The sequence below is a fragment of the Lycorma delicatula genome, chromosome 7, assembly GCF_047948215.1.
Source record: "Lycorma delicatula isolate Av1 chromosome 7, ASM4794821v1, whole genome shotgun sequence".
NCBI lineage: Eukaryota > Metazoa > Arthropoda > Insecta > Hemiptera > Fulgoridae > Lycorma > Lycorma delicatula.
In genome coordinates, this window is record NC_134461.1 from 135,223,096 (window position 1) to 135,244,287 (window position 21,192).

The window sequence follows — 21,192 nt, forward strand, 5'->3', positions numbered from 1 at the left end:
CCATAATCCTATTCATCATCGACTGTAATCATTTCTGTAAAAAAAAAACTATGAACAAATTAGTTTCAACAAGTAAATTTTGATCTGTTTCTATACAAAATAAAATTATAAATTAACTGAAAAATAAAGTGTATCACAATCATTTATAAAATTGAAAACACTTTCAGTAATTATAAACAGTGAGAATCCATACCAAAAGAAAAAGCTAATTGTTCCTGCACATAAAAAGCCCTTTCTCTTGTGATCCCTTTAATATATATACATATATATAAATACATACACACATATTTATTTTCACTCTTGTGACACATATAATGCGCAATTTACTGTAACCTGAGAGATAGAAATAGATACTGTCCTCCACTATTCTGTCATTATACAACTTCATATGTTGTTTTTTCCCTATGCGCATTTCAGTTTGACCAAAGCTGCAAAGATGTCCCTAAAAATAACCTTCATACACCTATTGCAATCTATCCTCAATATTTGACATCTCTAAGTTTTCAGGCTTACATAAAGTGTAATTTATTTAAAACTGCAACATGTGAATTCTTTAAGCGTACAGGTATTATAAAATTAGGAGTGCTGCGTAGAATCCAAACGCCTTTTTCCTATAGTACCTTTGGAAATTTTCCATTTTGTTGCATCCATTATAACCACAACCCTGAGCACAGTATAGACAATAGAATGTAATAAATATTTTACCCTTTTTAAAATACTAATAGATTTTTAGCGCCCTTTTTAAGAATTTGACAAAAGCAGTTTTTTTCTTTGTACAACACTTCTTACTCTTTGGATTCATATAATTTTTTTAAAAAATATATCTAAATTAATTTTCCTATATATAATAAATAAGCCTAAATTTTCATTTTCTAGCTGGTGCACACTGACTGTCAAACCAAAATAGTTTATTCCAAACCTTTCTTCCTAACAATTGTGGTGTAGTATCATGAAGTATTTCCCAGGCTTCTAAACGACAATTCTGAAATAAAATGAATATTTTATTGTTTTTATTATTACTATGAGTCCATAGCATCAGCAAAATTTGCATTATATTTCTGTTGTTATTCTTTGGGATCTTCCACACTGTCTTAGCCTTTGTCTTCATCTTAAATTAGAACACAACCATACATACACTTGTCTCAGATACTATAGGTCTACCATTTATTTCTTAAGTGCTATCGAGTTATTTTAGCGAGTAAATAATAATAGCACATATAACCACACTGTGCAACTGTGTGCAACATTTTTTTATTTAAGTCTGTAAACCTTTTTTTTTTATTTTGTTCCAATAAATCACATTATTTTTTATTTCTTTGTAACTAGTAGTTCATTCTTGCTTTAAAGAGCAACAACATAATGTTGTAAAGATACTAGAGCAGTCCTTAATAATTATTTTTTACTTAATTTAAGCTACTGTGAACGACGTAAATTTGTACATAATTATACTGAATTTCTAGCTAGTTGAAATTTTACCTTTTACCTGCTAGCAGTAATGGTAATGATATAATCTAAATGCTAATAAAATATAAATCGTAGTGAAATATTTTCAATATTGTAATCTTATTTATTTGTATATTACGCTTTAGCACTGTAGTAAATAACAAGTTACCCTGCAATGAATGTAATTCATTGTAAGTGTAAAGCACACTTTCAATGAATCATCAGATTTGAAAATTAATTTAAGAAAATATAAGTATTATTAAGAATTTGATTAGTTGATTTGGAAGCTGGTACAGTGACCCTTACACTTGCTGTCAATTTTTATTTTTATAGACTAGGAGTTTATTGCTGACTCTTCTAGTATAATTAAGGTTTAGATTCTATCTAAGTTTTCTTGATCTGTATGTTATCTGTTTTCAGAATTTCATTTCACTCCTGAAAAAAATAAAAACTGGTGAAGTAATAAAGATAAATGATATAATAGACATTTATTGTATTATCTCAGCTGTTTTTATTTCTTCTGAGAACTATTCATTGCTTGCTAGTATGAAATGCTTGGGTAGATAATCTTCTGCTGCTTTTAAGTAAAAAATTTATAGAAAATTACCATTCACATTAGAATATTGAGAATATCTGATAAAACTTTTACGTGATATGTTTGTAATTCACTCTGGTTCTGGACCATAAATTTGAGATTTTATTTAAAAATTTTGAATAAGTAACAGGAAACTAGATAATTAAAAAAAATCACTAAATATACCAAAATGTTTGTATTTAGAAGTTCTTGAATTGGAAGTTCTCAAGGATCTTCCATAAATTGAACCTACATTTTAAACTTTCTGATATATAATTTTAATAAATGAAACATTATACCTCACTTACTTTAAAAAAGCATTTCAGAAACAAAAGATCTGTCAACAAAGTTGACAGATTTCCTATGGTTATTTACTCTTATATAGTGGAAAAATAATTTTACATGAAAAACTTACCTATGATTTTTTTGGGGATAGTGGTAATTTTATGATGTTTTAGTGTAAAATTATCATTATAATTTAAACCAAAAAAGTTATAAAATTTTTTTTTTAAATTTCTACTTCACAATCTCCAAGATGACTTTCCAAGAAATTATTGATTTTTCTACATTTGCTGTGTTACATGAAGGAAACTATGAAAAACCCGCCAAAAAATGTTCTACCAATAAAAGGTTACATGAAATTTCTCCTTGGTGGTGGAAGTGGTGAATAATGATGAAATTTTGCTGTAATATTACTACCAAAAGTTTATTATTTATACTTTCAATACTATTAAAAGTATTATAAACCACAAATGTTTTGAAAAATTAATTTTTTTAAGCTTTGATCAGCTACCCCACCCCCAACATTGGTCCCTAAAAAGTGTTTCTTATTTTTGGTTGTTTGCTCTACTACTGTGCCTAGGAAGACATTAAAAAAATTTGGTTAAAAAATATGCTATAAATAAAAACGTTGTTATTTTTTTTCAATTTTTGGGGTAAATTTAAAAAAAAAATTGTAAGATAAGCATGCACATATGTACTGAGCTTAATATAAAGTGAGGCAGGTTATGTTAGAAAATTTTGAGAAGTGACTGCAAAATAAAAACCCTACCAATGCAGATAAAATTTGTTCATCCAGTCAAAATGTACGTACGAACATAACACCCAACTTGTTTTTGTTTTTTTGTATCCCAGGAGGAAATGTTGATAGATGCAAAAACCTATACCCCATTTTTTTTTATAATTCCTTTTTGCAGCATAGCCTTCATTTTTGACATTACTTTCCTTCTTGCAGAATAGCTCTATGATGCTAGGAAAGTAAAAATTAATAGTTTAATCTAATTTCTATACAAAACGGAATATCTTTGTTGGCTAAGAACCGAGCAAATTTTAATGTTAATTGGCCAGTACGGTTGTATGGTTAATAATACAGGCCTTAAATCTTTTTAACATTGCTATCGGCTATTCTTAACCTAACCTAACTTTGTATAATGTATCTATGATATTTTTCACATATTATTGCTCTTTATCTCGCTCTCTGAGCAACCAGAGTGTTCGTATACATCAATCGAAATTTGCCAAAACAAATCCTTATTGCAGCTTTGTTTTCCCACCTTCACATATTGAAATCAATGTCATACTGATAATATGCGTACAGGTAACAAACAGACACTGGGTTGATAATATGTGGATTATAGTTGATGTGATTTATGGTGGAACGTCTAAGTTCATTCTTTGTAAACACCATTGCAGATGTGATACCATCATATATCCTCTGCTTATAATAATCGTAGACTATACCAAATACAAGCATTGTTTCAAACTATTTTCCACAATTCTTTATAAAGGAAACATACTTCTTACTATCATTTCAAGTGCTGCTAAAAACATACAGTTCCAAACTGTGTAGAACACAATTTATTCTGGAGAAATTCAAAGACTTTTTCTTTGTTAATAATTTTCAAAAATAAATTGAGAAGTGACATAATTAAATTCTCATTTTACTATTAACACGACCAGTTAAAATAATGATTTAACAATTTGGGTAGGACTATTTTTATTATAGCCCTGCCCAGATTTTTATATTAGTCCGAAATAAAAGTTCAAAGGTCATTTATGATATGATAAGGATGATGGTATTATAAGGCTTTTAATTTTCACTGGCAAAATGAAAAACTAGATCGTATTGCAAAACTGTACAAGAAAACAGGTTGTAAGAACATGTTCATTATTATTTTTTTTAGAATTATTTTCTTTGGAACTCATTTCTTTGTGAATTATTTCTTTGGGACTATTATGCAGTTCTTTCAGCATTGTGTTGCTTAATAAATGATTAAACTAATAACAGAAAAAAAAAATTTTTCAACAGCACTTCCCACAGATTTAGAGAACAATCACTTCTTGAAATTTGTAAAAAATAAATAAAAATTGTAACTGAATTTTTTATTTTTTATTTTATACAGTAAAATAGAATGCATTTCATATGTTGCTTTTTTGTGTACCTTTGTAAGATAGAATGTGCTTAGGGTTTTTTATTTACTTTTTTTTTTTTTTACATAAAATCTGCATTAATTTTTACGGGTATCTTTATTTTTGTAATAATTTAGCAGGTACTGGTAGAAAAGAGGTTGGTGTTAAACTGGATGAAGATCAATTGAAAATTTTGGATGAGCTTCCCAGTTCAGCTGTTGAGATGCAGGTGAAGGATAAGGTAACATTTTATAATCCCCCATATGTGTGTACCACCTTTCTTTCCTTTTTGTATTTTGATATTACTTTTTTTAATTCTGAGAAATAAATTTTGCTTTAAAACAAAAGCTTTTTAAATTATATAATTTGGAATATAAGTTTTTTTTAATAACAATAAATGATTAGTGGATATAGAAGTCAGAATTCATTACAGTTGTTTATTGTTTACATCTATTTATTAGTAGTTTAGTACTCTTCTTACTATCTTCGTTTATATATGAATTACCCAGTTATCAATATTTGCCAATTATTTATTGTCATTCTATTTAGCTGCATTGTAAAATTTATCATTGAAAATCCGTAAGCACTTACCATCTCAGATTTTTTTTAGTCTCCTGCTGTATTAATTTTTTTTTTTTTTGCAAGGTTAGAATTTTGTTCAACATATATACATAACTTAAAGACAGGAGACATATAGAGTAATATTTTAAATCAGAACAAGTAATAGCATTATTTACAAAATAACATTAAAGTTTGTATGGAGTGGTAATATCTACTCATATGCCAATTAACAAACTAACTTTAAGAATTAAAACTTTAACAGGAGAAACTTATATAAGTCATATGTAAGTTTGACTTCCTGTTAGTATTTATAAGAGTACAAACATTTGTGTTCCTTATATTTGGGTCTGTTGAAGTTTGCAACTATACGTAGTGGGCAATAATAGTTGGGAACGTCTGGATTATTGAATTCTTTTTTGTTAAATCACTATAAATGTAGAACATGTTAATTTTCAAGTATTTTAAATGATAAAACCTTCAGTATAATAGTATTTTACTTAATCTGGCCCGTTCTGTAATTACGAAAAACACTGGATCTGTCTCCTTATAATTATCTTAATAGGCATATCTAAAATGTAAATCCCTTGACAAGTGACGATATTAAATCTAGATTGTTTTCGATTAGAAAATATGAATGTAGTGTTTATGTTTGTTAAATTGATGATTAAACTCATTAATACGGTGATTTTGAATCGACATGTCAAATTAATCATTAATTTTGTAAAAATATTTATTTCTTTTGAATTAACTGATTTTGTGCGTGGCTGAATCATCAGGGTCCTAGACATCTTTGTAATTTGTTATACCAGTAGATCACTGGGCGTATGTCTGAACCCGACAACAGAACAGCGACCAGAAGACTTTATCAAGGGAGCTTACTGAAGTGTTGAAAAGAACTGGTTTGGTCACTGTTCCATTGTTGTCTTCTAATTAGTAACACATCCTGGCCGACAATTTGGGAATGTAAAAAGCTACACATACACTTAACTAAACAAGTGGTACGGTTGTTTGCAGGCCCCTTTTGTAAAGCTACAAAAAATATCTAGATGTTTTACATACATTGATCATTCAGTTGTTATTGAACTACTGTTACGCTGCAGATTTATCTCCATTAATAATTCACTAAAATTTTAGTCTGTAGTTATTTTAAAAATTAATAGAAAGTCATGAATAAATTTAACTATTTATTCTTTTGAGTTTTCTTTAAAAACAGTTCCAAATCTTCTTTACCCTCTTGATTATCAACATCTGCTCTAAATTTTAAAACACAGTCGCAGTCTAAAATCATCTTAATGCTTTGGTGGAAGAAATCGGAAAGTAGGGGATGCAGATAAGCATAGAGAAATAAAAATGTAGAAGAGACAGCCTGCAAGTACAAAAACTAGTGGAAATTGTTATAAAAATTTTAGTTGTTAGAAAATCCAAGAATTGTAAGATAGGTCAGAAAATTAGTAATAAATTACATATGGCAAGAGATTTTATCCACATATAAAATTTAAATATAGCATAAGTACGAGCCAGTGAAATGTGTACTCAACATTAAAGTTATTTATTATGCCTCTGAATTAACATATATTTCAGACTCTACAAGAAGAAAATATAATAAAGTACAGATGCATGAATTGAAATGTTTGGAAAACTTAGAAAAAATATTATGAAGAGATGAACTTGCTGTGACATGAAGAGGATCTCTAGGATGTAGAATACTACAGGGAAGTTTTGTAGATGGTTTGGAGATTTACAAAGAAATCGGGAAATGAAAATATTAAATTAAAATATATAAATGTAATATTTTCAAGAAAATGTCCCAGAAAAATATGATTAAATTGTGTGATGAAGACCTGAAAAAAATAACAAAAGTAGAGAAAGTTTGTAAGAGGAGTTAATTGGTAGGTAAGAATGTGTTGTGTGAGCTGATAATTTGATAAAGGGAAAGGGGAAGCTGACATCAACAAGTCTTCTTGTTTCTCTTTTTTTGTATTGTAATTCTGGCTCACCAGTGTCTTAACTGTTTGAATTATTAGAAAATATATAAAAAAAAAAGAAAATGTGCCTGAAAATATATATTCTATTTCTTAATATATAGCCGTAACTGTAAAAATGTTGGAGCAAAATTATAATAAAACATTTATCTGCTTAACTGATTAGTCTTAATTGAAATTAAATCTGAAAAATTGTTATATTTTCATTTCAATTTGTTATGTAAAGATTAACTAATGTATTTATTAATAACCGGCTTTAAATTCAGATTCTGCTAAGAGTAACTGATAAAAATGATTAAAGAACACATAGTAATATTATGTACACAATCTGTATGCTTAACTTATCTAAAAATATTTCTCTAATAAGCAGTGAAATTTCATTTCTTTTATTTCCATTATTTTTTAATTACTTGTACAATAATGGAAGTGTTTTGATGCGAAACATTTCAGTTTTCATATTTCAACAGAGATATTCATTTTGACTGGTTACAGCGTGTGATGTCTGTATGTATGTGCATATGTATGTTGCATAACTCAAAAACGATTGCCATAGGATGTTGAAATTTTGGAGTTAGCACTGTTGTAACATGTAGTTATACACCTCCCTTTTTTACTACAATTGAATATAAAATAAAAATTTTAATTAATAAAATATTTGGATCTTAAAGGGAAGGCAGCAGAGCAGATCGGTTCAAATCAGACTTCATCTCCTTTTGTTTTTTTTTTAACTATTTTACTTGTCTTTTTTTTAATTTAAATATATTGATTTAATAATTATTAACCTGTGATTGTAAAAAAAATTACAGTAAGTAATTAAATGATAATAAAAAATAAAAAAATAGCGAAATAAAATTTTATTTAAAAATGTGTAAATGTATATGTAATATTTGCTGAAACATCTGATAATTTAATATTAATTGCGGATCATATTATTTTTGGATTTTTTTAGCAAATTCTTAAAAAAATTGTATATTTATTTTTTAAACATCATTTTATTATTTGACAGAAAAATAAAATACATTTTTGAATTGTATTCAATTTAAAGTGATTGTTGAACTTTTTCTTCACTTGTGCATAATATGCACACGATTTCTGGTGTGTTGTATAAATAAAAGTTAATAATAATTAAACTATGCCGTTTAGTGAACTCCTGTATACTGGTTATAAATATTAATTTTGACTTTACAGCATAGAATAATCAGTTTTTATTATTAGATTATTTGGTAAATAATTTATTTATATAGTAATCGAAGGAGTTTTACTCTAACCTAATATTTCAGGTAAGATTGTTGAATTAATAATTTTATAAATATTTGATGTTAATAAAAACTAATATTTTAGCAATTGTGTAACCATCCACTTTTATTTAAGAATTGGAGGATCATATCTCACTTGCAAATGAAATAAGTTTAAATGAAGTGCAACAAATATGTTGTATATGTATATAATTTAATAGATCTACAAGAAAGTTATGTGGTGCCCACATCAGATTTTTTATTATACCAAATATATTATTAGATAATAGTTGAAAAGATTTTCATACAAGCTATTTATAAAGGGTTTAGTGATATTTGCACTTGTTTTAATTGATTTCTTGTTTGTGTGCAGTTTTTGAAAAAGTTAAACCGACAAGAACGTGTTGTTGAAGAAGTTAAACTGGTATTAAAGCCTCATTATGCCAAGAAACATATTACAAAAGAAGATTATAAAGAAATATTAAGAAGAGCTGTACCCAAGGTACATTTTTTTGAAAGTTTATTTTCAATTTTAATTTTTTAAATTCAAAGATGTGAGCATTGTATTGTAGTATAGTCACCACTCTGTTGATTTATTTCTGTATAATATTTCTCCCAGTCTTTTGTATGGCTGCAATACATAAATCAGAAGTGTAGAGGCAAAGTTAGTTGCTTTTTGAGAATAATTATGTTTCACTATCCAGTCCCTGTGGTGTATAAAGTAAAGGAATCAATTGTTGGGCTGAGTATTATCTACATCTTTGTAGGCTTGTCATGCTGATATTTACCATAAATTTATTTCAACAAAGAAGGTAATAAGAAACCAATGCGCTTTTATCTTTTCCTACTATATAGAGTATACTTATAAATACTGTTATATGTATGGCTTAGCAAATTCATAAATACACAAACTATTGATTACTTATGAGCACTTCTTGTGGACCAAAACAGTTTTTTTAAGTTGTTTGCCCAAACAAACAAAAAACAGAAATAAGAAGTTTTTCTTTCATCCATTCGGCTGGTTTGATGCACTTGTACATTAAGTTCTTCGTACTTATTCTATGCCACCCTTTATACAGGTTTTCTCACAAAGAAACTGAGACACTTTCAGGACATGTTCCACTGGTAAAAATAATGTTAAAAGTTCATATAAGCATAGGTCTAGAATAGCTTGTTTTCAAGTAATGGCTAGCAAAAGATTTCACCCAGATTTTTTTCAGCTCTTGAAGCCCTACTGTAATTTTTAGGACCCAAATCAAGGAGCAAGGTTAGTGGTTTCTTATAATTTGAGCTCGTTAGGATAATAAAGGTCCCATATTTGTAACCCCAGTAGTTTTTGTGTTATCTAACATAAAACACAATTGAAAAACAATTTTTTTTTATGTTTGTAGTAAATTAACTTTGTTAAAGTACAATAAATGCGGAAGATTTAGTAACAAAACTTGTAAATAAAACCTTTTAAAAATTGAATTTTTATTGAAGCAAAATCGACAGAAAATCATGTTATTCTTTCTGTACCTAATAAACATTCCTTTTCTTTAAAAAAAAAAATGATAATTACAGAAAATAATTTTAAAAGAAATAAAAAATTTATAAAATAATATTTTACCCGTGTTAATGTTCAATAATTTACACTGGCAAACTAATTAATTATGTAAAAAAGTTAAATTGAAATGTATATCTTGAAATATTTTTAAAAATTTTATTGTACATGTCATAAATTATCATATAGATAAAGGAAGTATAGTGTTATCAATATCATAATGTAAAAATGCAAATGTCGCCAGTGGATATAGGCTGGCACTGTTCAGTACTGGGTATAGTGAGGCCCTGACGGCCTTTGCCCTTTGGGTCACATATTTAACATGTTCTCCTAAGGTAAGCCGTTTATCCAGGACTACTCCCAGACTGTTTTCCCAAAGGGGATTTTCTCTCCTGAGATTTCCAGCTCCCTGGCTGGAGGACGTGTCTTGTATGTGAACATCACTGCCACCGATTTTTCACCATTGACCTTGATTCTCCACATATCGAGCCACAGCTCTACTAGATCCAGTTACCTTTGGAGTCTCTTGATCGCTTAATCTACACTTCTGGATTCATAATAATATGCCTTGTTGTCTGTGTATAGAACTGTTTTGACTCCTTCCGACAGTGGCATATCATTGATGTAGGTCATGTACAAGAACAAGACTCCAGTGGCTATGTCTCTGGTGGAGGAGATTGTTATCCGTACACGTACAACAAATTGTCGGTCTAGTAAATAAGACCGTATCAATCTGATATAGCGACAGGGAATTATCGTATGCGTGAGTTTATATAGCAAGCCACTATGCCAAACGTTTTCAAAGGTTTTAGCCACATCTAGAAAAACGGAGGCAGTTACCGCTTTTCTATTTAGGCCCCCAACAAGACTGTCTATTATTTTAATCAGTTGGACGGACGGTTGTCGAGTGGCCCTCCCTGAACCAAAATTGCTCAGGCCGTACTTTTTTCCCAAATGTCGCCTAAGTCTCTCCAGAAATACCTTTTGAATAGCTTTGACAACACTGGTAATATGAAAATCGGCCTGTAATTCTGGAGAAAGAGCAGACTTTTCCCAGGTTTGGGTAGGCATACCACCTTTGCAGTTTTCCAGCAATTCAGAAAATATCCAACGTACAAAATTAATGTGAATATTGTTGCTGTAAGAGCGGATGGAACATTCTGGAATGCACGTTCACTGATCCCATCAACACCTGGAGCCTTGGACATTGGCTTACAGGTCACTGTTTCTCAACCGGTTGTTCATGGACCATTCATGGTCCGCAGAAAAATTTTTGTATTTCGTGAACTTCTTTATATTTATTACATAATTTTACAACCTTTAAATGCATTACTACTCATTTTTTTAATTGCAATAATAATGCACACAACTGAGAAAAAACCGAACACTGCTTACTGTACAACTGCAAGGTTAGAGTACTCTTGAACTTTTTAAGTAATTAGTCTGTGAATTACTAATTTTGTATGTAAATTTTGTGTGGTCTGCAATACAACTTAAAATTTTTATTGGTCCATAGTATCAGTTGTGTTGAGAAACACTGTTCTAGACAACACTGATAAGGTAAATTGAGTCACTGATAAGGTAAACAGAGTCTTTATTTGTAAAAATAATCATTTAAGGAGTGAAGTCAATTCACATAGTACTGTGGAAACTCATTTCCAACTCTGATTTTACATTAATGTTTTGTGGTGTAGCATTATTATAACAAAATTCTGGGACCATTTGCTTTCAATGAAAACCTTACGGGAGATGCATACATTCATTTCTCAAAAAATAATTTGCCAGCTCTTTTTGAGGATATACCTTTACAAACTAGATGAGAAATGATTTTCCAACACAATTGTGCAATGCCTAATTTTTCTGTAGCATCTATAAGTTACTTGAATGCTAATATCTTAAACTGAAGTGGATGCGGTGGGGCAATTAATTGCTCCACCATGTTGCCAACTTAACACCACTCGATTACTTCGTTTGGGGCTGTATGAAAACGATAGTAATCAACAAAAATTTAATACTAGAGCAGAGTTGCTATTGAATTTATAGAAAATGATTTTGAGACGATATGGAAGGCCACCAGAAATATTTTACGTCAGGCAGAGTCCTGTATAGATAACGAAGGAAAGTAGGGAATTTCAAACAATTACTGTAATTGAGGTTTGTTATTCTGTTACCATGATTTAAAATAAAATACATTCCATGTATTTTATTTTTTCATGTTGCTATATTAGGAATAGTGTTTGTTAGGTACAGAAAGAGTAATACGATTTTCTGTCTTAGTTTTTGTCCGTTTTGCTTCAGTAAAAAAAAAAAATCTTTTAAGTTTTTATTTACTTTTTATTGGTTGTATTTACATTAATTTTCTCACTAAATTCTAAAGATAATTCAGAAATTCTCACTAAATGTAGCAACAGAACTCCTAAACATCAACCCCCTCATGTGGTTGATATTTTTCGGATGTGACAACAGCACCACCGAAAAACATCAACCCCCTCACAAATCTACCAAGCACTGGGTGAGATAAAAAATTACAAAGCGGCAAGAGATATGTCATATGTGCATTAAGTCCAGAAAAAATCGCCTTTCATTAACATCTTGTCAAAATCTGGATCAAAGAAGATCTACCAGAACATTGGATGGCATCCCTTATCCACAGCTACACAAAGAAGTGAACAAAGCAGATCCTAACAACTACAGGGGAATCTCACTCCTACACACAACATATAAAATTCTTTCAAGAATTATTCTCAATTATTGAGACGAGTCTCAAGCTAATAATGGATTACAACAGAAAAAGAAGCAGAGACATGGTGGTAATGTTTGTAGACTTCAAGAAAGTGTATGATTGCAACCACTTCTTGTCCCATAGAGCAAGACGCCCTCCATGTAACGGTTTTAGTCGCCATGCCATCCCCTCCATACCTAGCCCTTATGGGCTTTACCATAGGTCATCTTCAGTACCTCAGCAATGACATCTTTCAGTCAAGCCTCAGGCAGGATGCCACTGATGCCAATTCCATTGGTGTACTAATAACATAAACTCCAAGCAAAACACCTTGCCAAGTCTCAATAAGACAATGACTTTCCAAGAACAAAGGAACTCAACTTTACCTACCCGAAAGGTAAAAATGAGTTGAACACACAATGAATCATAAAATGCATCACAAAAAAATCAAAACATAACAATAATAATAATAAGTAATGTAACATAACATAACCAACAAGAAACAAAAAAAAAATCTTTAACCAAGCAACAAAATAGCAAGAAAGCCAAACTTAAACACGAAGAAGGAAAGTCCAAGAGAACATCACACCCCTTCAGCAATCCTTTCTTTCTTCAAATATGCAATAAAAGTTTCCCAAATCACCCATTCGGAGCCTGGCTTTTCCAATTAACAGATAATTGGGATCCACAGAGAATCCTACTAAAAATCTAAGATGATTCGGACTACATCCCAAATTAATAAATATAATTATTCTTACAAACAGAAAACCAAAAGTGAAATTCAGAGGTAAACTCTCAGAACCATTTTAGATCAAAAGAGGAATGTGCAAGGCGATGGGCTGACACTGCTGTTATTCAACTGCGCTCTACAAATGGTAATGAGGAATGACTCAAAAAGTGCCCCCAAAAGTAAAAATAGGCCAAAAAATCAAAACAAACTCGGTTTCACCAACGATCCTCACTGCTGGTAAGGTAATCTACATCAACAAAGCTAAATCACAGATATTAGAACTTCAAAACATTGCAAATAAAATTCGCCGCAAAATATCACTCGAAAAGACAGAAACTAGCCCCAAAAACCAACACAATTAAAACAAGTAAACTTAAATGGTAAATCAAAATAGTAACCCAATTTATATACCTCGAGAAATATTAACTAACAAACTAAACGAAAAAATTTCAATCCAAACAAGAACAAACAAACTAGCTGAAGCACAAAAATTAACCTGGTACACATACAATAAAAAATGCCTCTTGATAAATGTAAAAATGTTACACTACCACAGAGTTATAAAACCAGAAGCTACTTATGCAGGAAAAACACTCTTCTACCTGAATGAACAATCAAAGACTCTGAGACTCTTGAAACTCAAAAGAATTGGAAGAACCTTCACGAACAAAAAGTACCAGAAAGATGGGCAATGGTGGATTGTGCCCAACAAAGTTTTGTACAAAGAGTTAGAACCAATCACTGATACTATGTGTAAGAGGAAATTAGGATTTTTTGGACATACCATGAAGATGCAAGATTTGAGACTTCTGAAGCCGCTGGTACAGTACAATCTTGGCTTGAAAAACCCCAAATCAGAATGCAGCTGGATCAGAGAAATAAGAGAGAATTTGAAGGAAATTGACTTTACACCAGAAGACACCAGAGATAAAATAAAATTAAACAAGAAAATCAGGAACAAAAACACTCGCTTCACACTCATAAGAAGAAATCTCAACACCAGAAAGGGCGTGGAAATCAGAATGTATAAAAAAGTACTGGGAGGATCACAAGGCTGTGTAACAGTCCCTTCGAATAAACTTTCATAATGGACTGACTAATGTGATCACTTCTCAGACCACTTTAATGTCAGCAATGAATGAATACCCTTTACATACTGAGCATACTTTTCAAGATAAATTCTGTGTTTTAAATTTTACATTTTAAAACGATTAGATACAACTCTGGTTTTGCGTAAAATTTCATAAATCTGTCTATTCAGCAATTTGACATAAGATGTATATTGCAAACTTTCTTGCTCCCTAAAAATTAGTTATGCTATTAGATGTAGTAGGTTATTTTACCAACATATTTTTATTGTTGTTTGTTCGTAAGCATCCATATTCAGTTTTGAGTGTATGTATATATTAATGAATTTGTAGTTAACCATCATATATACTGCATCATAGCAGTATATAATAATTATTATCAGTAATACTAATAATATAAAAGTATTCACTTACCGCTTGTGTTTGTAATATTTAACATTTGTGCTTTCTTGATGAACACCGCTTCCTCAGACGTAAAAATAAAAATTAATTTAAAGAGACTTGTTTTCTTTTAATTAGTTTGCAAACTGGTAAAGGAGGGAAATGTTTATTAATCGTAGTCAAATTCACAGTTCAATCAATCAGAATAATTTCTATTGATCATAGTCAGAAACTATAACAGTCTCGCTGTAACTAGTCTAAGATAGCAGTATGTAATAAAAATTTCCTTCCATTACCGTATACAACCTAATCAAAAAGAGACAACATCCTCTTCGAATTTGTACATCTGATCAACCAGTGTGCATCACAAAAGCACTAATGTTAAATATAAAAACAAGAAGTAAGTAAATATTTTAATTTTATTATTATTTATAATCGTGTGTTTTTAGTCGATAATCAACTTGACCACCCCAAGTACAGAATTACAAAGGAAATGAAATGAAAAGGAAAGGAAACACTTAACTTTTTTTTTTCTTTATTCCAATAGCACTTTTGCAGGATCCCACATCATCAGTTGTATATAAATTTAAACATTACAAATTGTTTTTAGAATAAAAATTAAAAGATTAAAATTACTATCATATATACAAAATATGATCTTAATTAAATAAAATAAGTACATATGATAAATATAATTAACGTCAATTAAAAATTTTACACTGGTAACATTGGCTGGCCAGGTTACACGGTATATATTTTAATTTGACTTCATATTTTGTATATATGATCGTAATTTAAAAAAAATTTGTTATGCAATTTTATTTATATACAATTGATGATGCAGGATCCCATGAAAGTGTTATTGGATTAAAGAAAAAAAATATATGGTAAGTGTCATTTTATTTACTTTGTAATTCTGTACTTGGGTTGTCAAATGTGTTTTTGATTATTTTAAACAAATACAGTTATATGTGTATATGTAATGTATATATTTATATATATATAGAAGGGGCTGTAACAGTCCCTTCAAAGAGACTTTCATCATGGACTGACTAATGTGATCACTTCTCAGACCACTATAGTGTCCGCAATGAATGTATACCCTTTACATATTATATATATATATATAAAATTATTTAACAAATTTAAATTATATATATATATATATATATATATATATATATATATATATATATATATATATATATATAATTTAAATTTGTTAAATAATATATATATATATAATTTAAATTTGTTAAATAAACCACCTAGTACTGAATATTGAAACATGTGTTACCTTAATTTTTCTTGATTGAAATAATTTTATAATTGCATTACAAAAATACTAAAACAATGAAAATTGGCTCTTATTTACACAAGTATATTGCTATCCGTTGCAGTTCTTTAAGACAATCTGCCTTAAATACTGATGGTTTATCAAATTGAAATTTCATTTGTATTTGTGTTAATATCAGAAATAGAATGTTTGTTGTTTATTAGTTGGTTTGCTGTAATGGATATAAACCTAATTTATTTGTAATTTTTATATTGCATTTCCACATACGAATAAATAATGTAGTATTGGCTGATTATCATATATTAATGTTTAATTTTCAGATGGAGAAATGTAAAGATGACTTCTTAATACTATGATTTAATCTAAAGATGCGGTATATATATACATGCAGCTTTTATTCAAAATGTATTTTTTTTTTGTTTATGTGACATCACTTTCTCATTTTGTTTATTAATGTGAGTAGTAGCTTCAGAAGTTCAGTGACAACATTCATTGGTGTCTGGTATCATTTTCCTGGTGCCTAACAGAGAACTATAGACATTACATTGTATCATATGAGTACTTCTTGATCAGCATAGATTGTTGTTGTTATGCTGGTAACATTTCTGGAACAATATCTTGACAAGTATAATTCTTCAGATCATTGTGGAAAACTAGCTCCTATTTCAAAACCTAATCCTACCACCTCCTTAAAATATTTTCTTTATTTACGAGGAGCGTTCAGGTCAATCCAGGACTGTTAATTTTTAATAAATGTAGGACACACTTGTGATAGTAAGAAATACTTTTATTTCTCATTGTAATCCCCTGCTACATTTATATATTAATCCCAGCGTTTCACTAGCGCTTGGATACCCATAGTATAGACAGATTTGTCGTTATGTCAAAACCAAGACTGGACTGACTGCTTCACTTCATTGTTGCTGTTGAAATACTGGCCTCCCAGAACAATTTCAAGTATCCAAATAGGTGAAAATCACCAGGAGCAAGGTCCAGACTGTAAGGGGTGTGTGGCAAGATCTTGTAGCACGCATATTGTGTGCGGTAGGCTGTGTGTTCGGGCATTGTTCTGCAGAAACAGAATATCTTAGTGATCACACCAGGCCACTTTTTTTTTTAGAGCGACTTCAGATTGTCCTTAATGATATTGTTTACAGTTGTGACAGATACATTTATTGCTTCTGCGATTTGCTGACAAGTTATTCATCGATTATTAAGGATTAGTTCTTCCGCTTGATGAATGTTCATGGGAATGACTACAGTAGACTCTGAACTGCCTCGACCGGGATCATCACTCGCTGATGTATGGCCTTCTTTAAAATGTTTGCACCTCTCAAATTTTTTACTGTGACTAAGAGTCAAATCACCGTACTATGGAAGGAATAAGAAGTCGGGAATAAATTTCAGTGGGTTTTATGTTCCTTCATTCACGAGAAATTTTATTACAATTCGCTGTTCCAGATATCCATTTACTACATTGGACGCCATGTTCTTTATGACTGACTGTTATCGTTGTTTAACAATAATTCATGCCAGTGCACCGTGCATTAGTAGCAACACTTGTATCAAGTGTACAACAAATAGAGTGCACAGGAATCTCCATTTATGCTCTAGTATAACAAAAATCCCGGATTGATGTGAACATCCACCTTAAGTATGTTCATCTTTTTGTCTTGTAATGGTAGATGAGCACCAATTATATGAACTGCGAATCGGTATATACTATAGCTCTCATGGACCCTTGTGCCACTCAAGCTTCCATTTTTTTAATACTGTCATTTATATTCTTAGATAATATTAATGCTCATTAACAATTTATTTATTTTTTAGAACAAATTCAACTTAGTTTGTCGTTTAATGATAGACATACTAACATGGATTACACATGTATGTTGGAGTTAGAATAAGTATGTAACATGACCGGTTCATTAGCGCTGTCAACTTGAGAAAAGATTTCTCAGATCTTTTAAAAACTATTATTATTTTATTACTTATTACAATGTGAAAACTGTTTTTAACAGATTTGTCATAACAAGTCTGGTGAGATTAATCCGATGAAAATACAATGCCTTATTGAGGCTTATGTGAAGAAATTTCTTAAGATAGGAGCTGGTAAGAAAAAGCCTGCTGCTGTGACTCAAAATGCAGTGCCTGCTAGTAAACCTAAAGTGTAAGTAAAGTTTGCTTTATAATTAGTGAACTTACAATTAATTATATTTTATTAGATAATGAGTCATCATACTTAAAAGTTTGGCTTGTTAGATAGATCCCCATCTGTATAGCCGAATCTCCATTCTGTGATTTTAGCAATTTCTTTCATTTAATATTTTCTGTCTTTTCAAATCATCAACCACATTTCTGATCCCTAATATGCCTTTTGGTATTACCTGTACCTTTGATATTGTACTAGTACAAGGTTTTACAATGTTTACAAACATTGTGATCTGTGAACATAAAAGGTTACAGTTCTGTTGAACTTTATTTTTGCTCTACAAAGAAGCTGTTACCAAACAAGGCAAAGAATGGTACATTATTTATACCTATTTGTACAAGCAAGACTGTGATCTATAGATTTATTTTTAAATTATGAAAGGTTTACTGTATTATTCCACATTGTCAGCGGTAGAATAATCACATTTTTCTAAAATCTGATTCTTTAATCGGATCAACTGCAGGTGCTAGAGTTCAATTAATGTCACATAAAGTTAAAAATTTAAATGTTTCTTGAAATCCTAACATATTAAACAAGTTTTCTTACAGAGAGAGACTATGTCCGTTCTTTGTAAGTACATTTCTTTTGCATTTTGTTATTATGTATTTTTTATATTTTCTTTAATAACACAAGCCTGTAAAATTTGGGTTGTGGAATGTTTTTTAACTTTTGATAATCGATTCCTATGTATTTTTTAGTGCTGAATCTGAAAATAACCTTAATTTTTTCCATCACGTCAGGATTTTTCTCAAATTCAAAATTTGTAAAAAATTGAAAAATGTTATATAACAAAGACAAAACATTTTCTCTTTTAATAAACGAATATAATATTTTCACCTTTTTGGCTTATACTATGCATTCTTATAGCTAAGTAGTTAAGTGGCCTGAAAAGGATGAGCAGGGGGGAGTTTGGGTTGAAGATGACAAGATGGGAAAGCTTGGCCAACAGCTTGTGACAAGACTTAACAAGATTAACATATTAACAGCTTTCTGCACCATTCATGCACCGTGCAACTACTATCAGTGCTGTTTCAACCGTCAGCATGCATATATAGAATTTTTTCCATCCTCTGATCAAACATGTTTTTGTCAATGGAAAATGAATTTTCAGGCCATAAAGCAAGCTTTCCGTTTTCAAAATGGCTTTAAGACGCTGCAAAAATTCTACAGATTCTTTATGTTACATTTGTGATGAATTAATGGTGGAAAGGCAAAAAAGAAATATAACAACTTTCTTTCGACAAGTGTACCTCGTGTATTACCGTGTATACCCGGTTCCTCATGGTTCAGACGTACCAGTGCCAATTCCCCCAGAAAATTTACCTGAAACAGACGGTTCCACAAATGATTTAAATGAAGATAACATCAAAGAGGAGTACGAAGTTGGAGGTAACTGCACCAGAGCTTTATTCACAATCTGAACTAAGAGATTTGGTTTGAGACTTAACATCTGACCAAAGAAAATTCAGAATTCTTTGGTATGAGGCTTAAAAAGAAGAACCTTGTAGCAGTTGGTAGTACCTGTTGGAAATTCTGTCCTGTGAAAAGAGGGTTACAATAATTTGGAATTTTTTCTCTATAAAATTAAATATGACAATCGTAAGTGTATTTCGTGCAGTAATCTCAAAATTATATCGCTGCTCCTAATACAGCAAGGAGTATACAAAGTTTCCTTTTTTTGTGTGAATGGGGGTAGCAGAGACAGAGAAAACCATCAGATAAGGAAAGATTGGGCAAAAAAAACTTCATTAGAATGCGGAACCAAAAATGTGCTTCGAAAAGCTTTTGTAGATTCAAGTTAAGTTCTCCTTCCACCTTTGCATATCAAGTTAGGCTTGATGAAGCATGTGTCAAAGTCTTAACCAAAAGAAGGTAAATGTTTTAAAAATTCCAGTCTTATGAAGCACCAAATTTAAAAGAGGGTGTTTTTACTGGTCCTTGCATTAGAAAACTTCTCAAAAATGGTAACTTTCAGAAACAAGTGGAATTTGCAAAAAAAGAAAAGCCCAGTTAGCCTTTTAAAGACGTAGTAACCAAGTTTCTGGGTGATAAGAAGGACCCAAATTTCAAATCATTCATCGTGAACATGCTGCAAAAGTTCAAAAATTTAGGCTATTCCACGAGCTTGAAGGTTCACTTCCTAAATTTACATGTGGACTATTTTCCTGAAAATCTGGGTGCCGTTAGTGAAAAGACAGGTAAGAGATTTCATCAGGACGTGAAAGAAATGGAAAGAAGATTTCAAGGAAAATGAACTACTACAATGATGGAAGAATATTGCTGGACGTTACACCAAGATGAACCCTATAGAGAACATAGAAGGAAAACCGCAAAGCACCAGATTGCAAACCCTCCAAAGAAACTTCGACACATGAAATAAAATTATTGTATTTTACAAGGTGAAGAATGGGAGTGGTTACCAAAGGCATGACATACCTCATAAAAATTAATTAAATAGATAAAAATAAATTAATTTAAAAATGCTGTATAATGGAAATTAGGCTTATTTTGTGGCAATTTTCAATAGAAATTAAGGGTCAATGACCCCCTTCCTGAGGATACCACTCAATTTGTAAGAATGCTGTAGTATTAGCCAAAAAAGTGAATATATTATATTAGTTTATTAAAAAAAAAGTGTATATCTATTTTACTGTATCACATCTTTGCAATTTTGTTTATTTTCAGATTCAACGCTAAAAAAAAATATGTAAGTTAATTATAAAAAACCAAAAAACAACCATCATCACAGGCTTGTGTAATTTTTTTATTTTTTAATTTAATAGTTTTGTTTTTTTATTATTTTACATAGGCAGAAAACAATGTGGAGTTGAACTGCATACTCGTAAATTTTTATGTTGTTAGGTAAGTGGTTGTACAGCACAGCATGGTTGTTTTTAGTTTAATTTTTTTTTTTACATAATACATCTAGGAAAGTAAAAGGATGTGAAATAATATGTTAGTAGCTAAATCATTAGTTTCCATAAATCACAAACTTTAAATCACTGACTAAACTTT

At 30.4% G+C, this 21,192-nt stretch overlaps 1 protein-coding gene across 1 annotated transcript in view; it reads left to right on the forward strand.

Annotated features, from left to right (window-relative positions):
* LOC142328390 (uncharacterized) overlaps window positions 1-21,192 on the forward strand; it is a 67,302-nt gene that overhangs the window by 38,493 nt on the left and 7,617 nt on the right. The window contains exons 11-14 of the mRNA XM_075372097.1: window positions 4,564-4,667; window positions 8,578-8,706; window positions 17,987-18,135; window positions 20,987-21,039. Of these exons, the coding sequence (XP_075228212.1) occupies window positions 4,564-4,667; window positions 8,578-8,706; window positions 17,987-18,135; window positions 20,987-21,008 (404 nt within the window). The 3' untranslated portion in view covers window positions 21,009-21,039. The remainder of the gene's footprint in view (window positions 1-4,563; window positions 4,668-8,577; window positions 8,707-17,986; window positions 18,136-20,986; window positions 21,040-21,192) is intronic.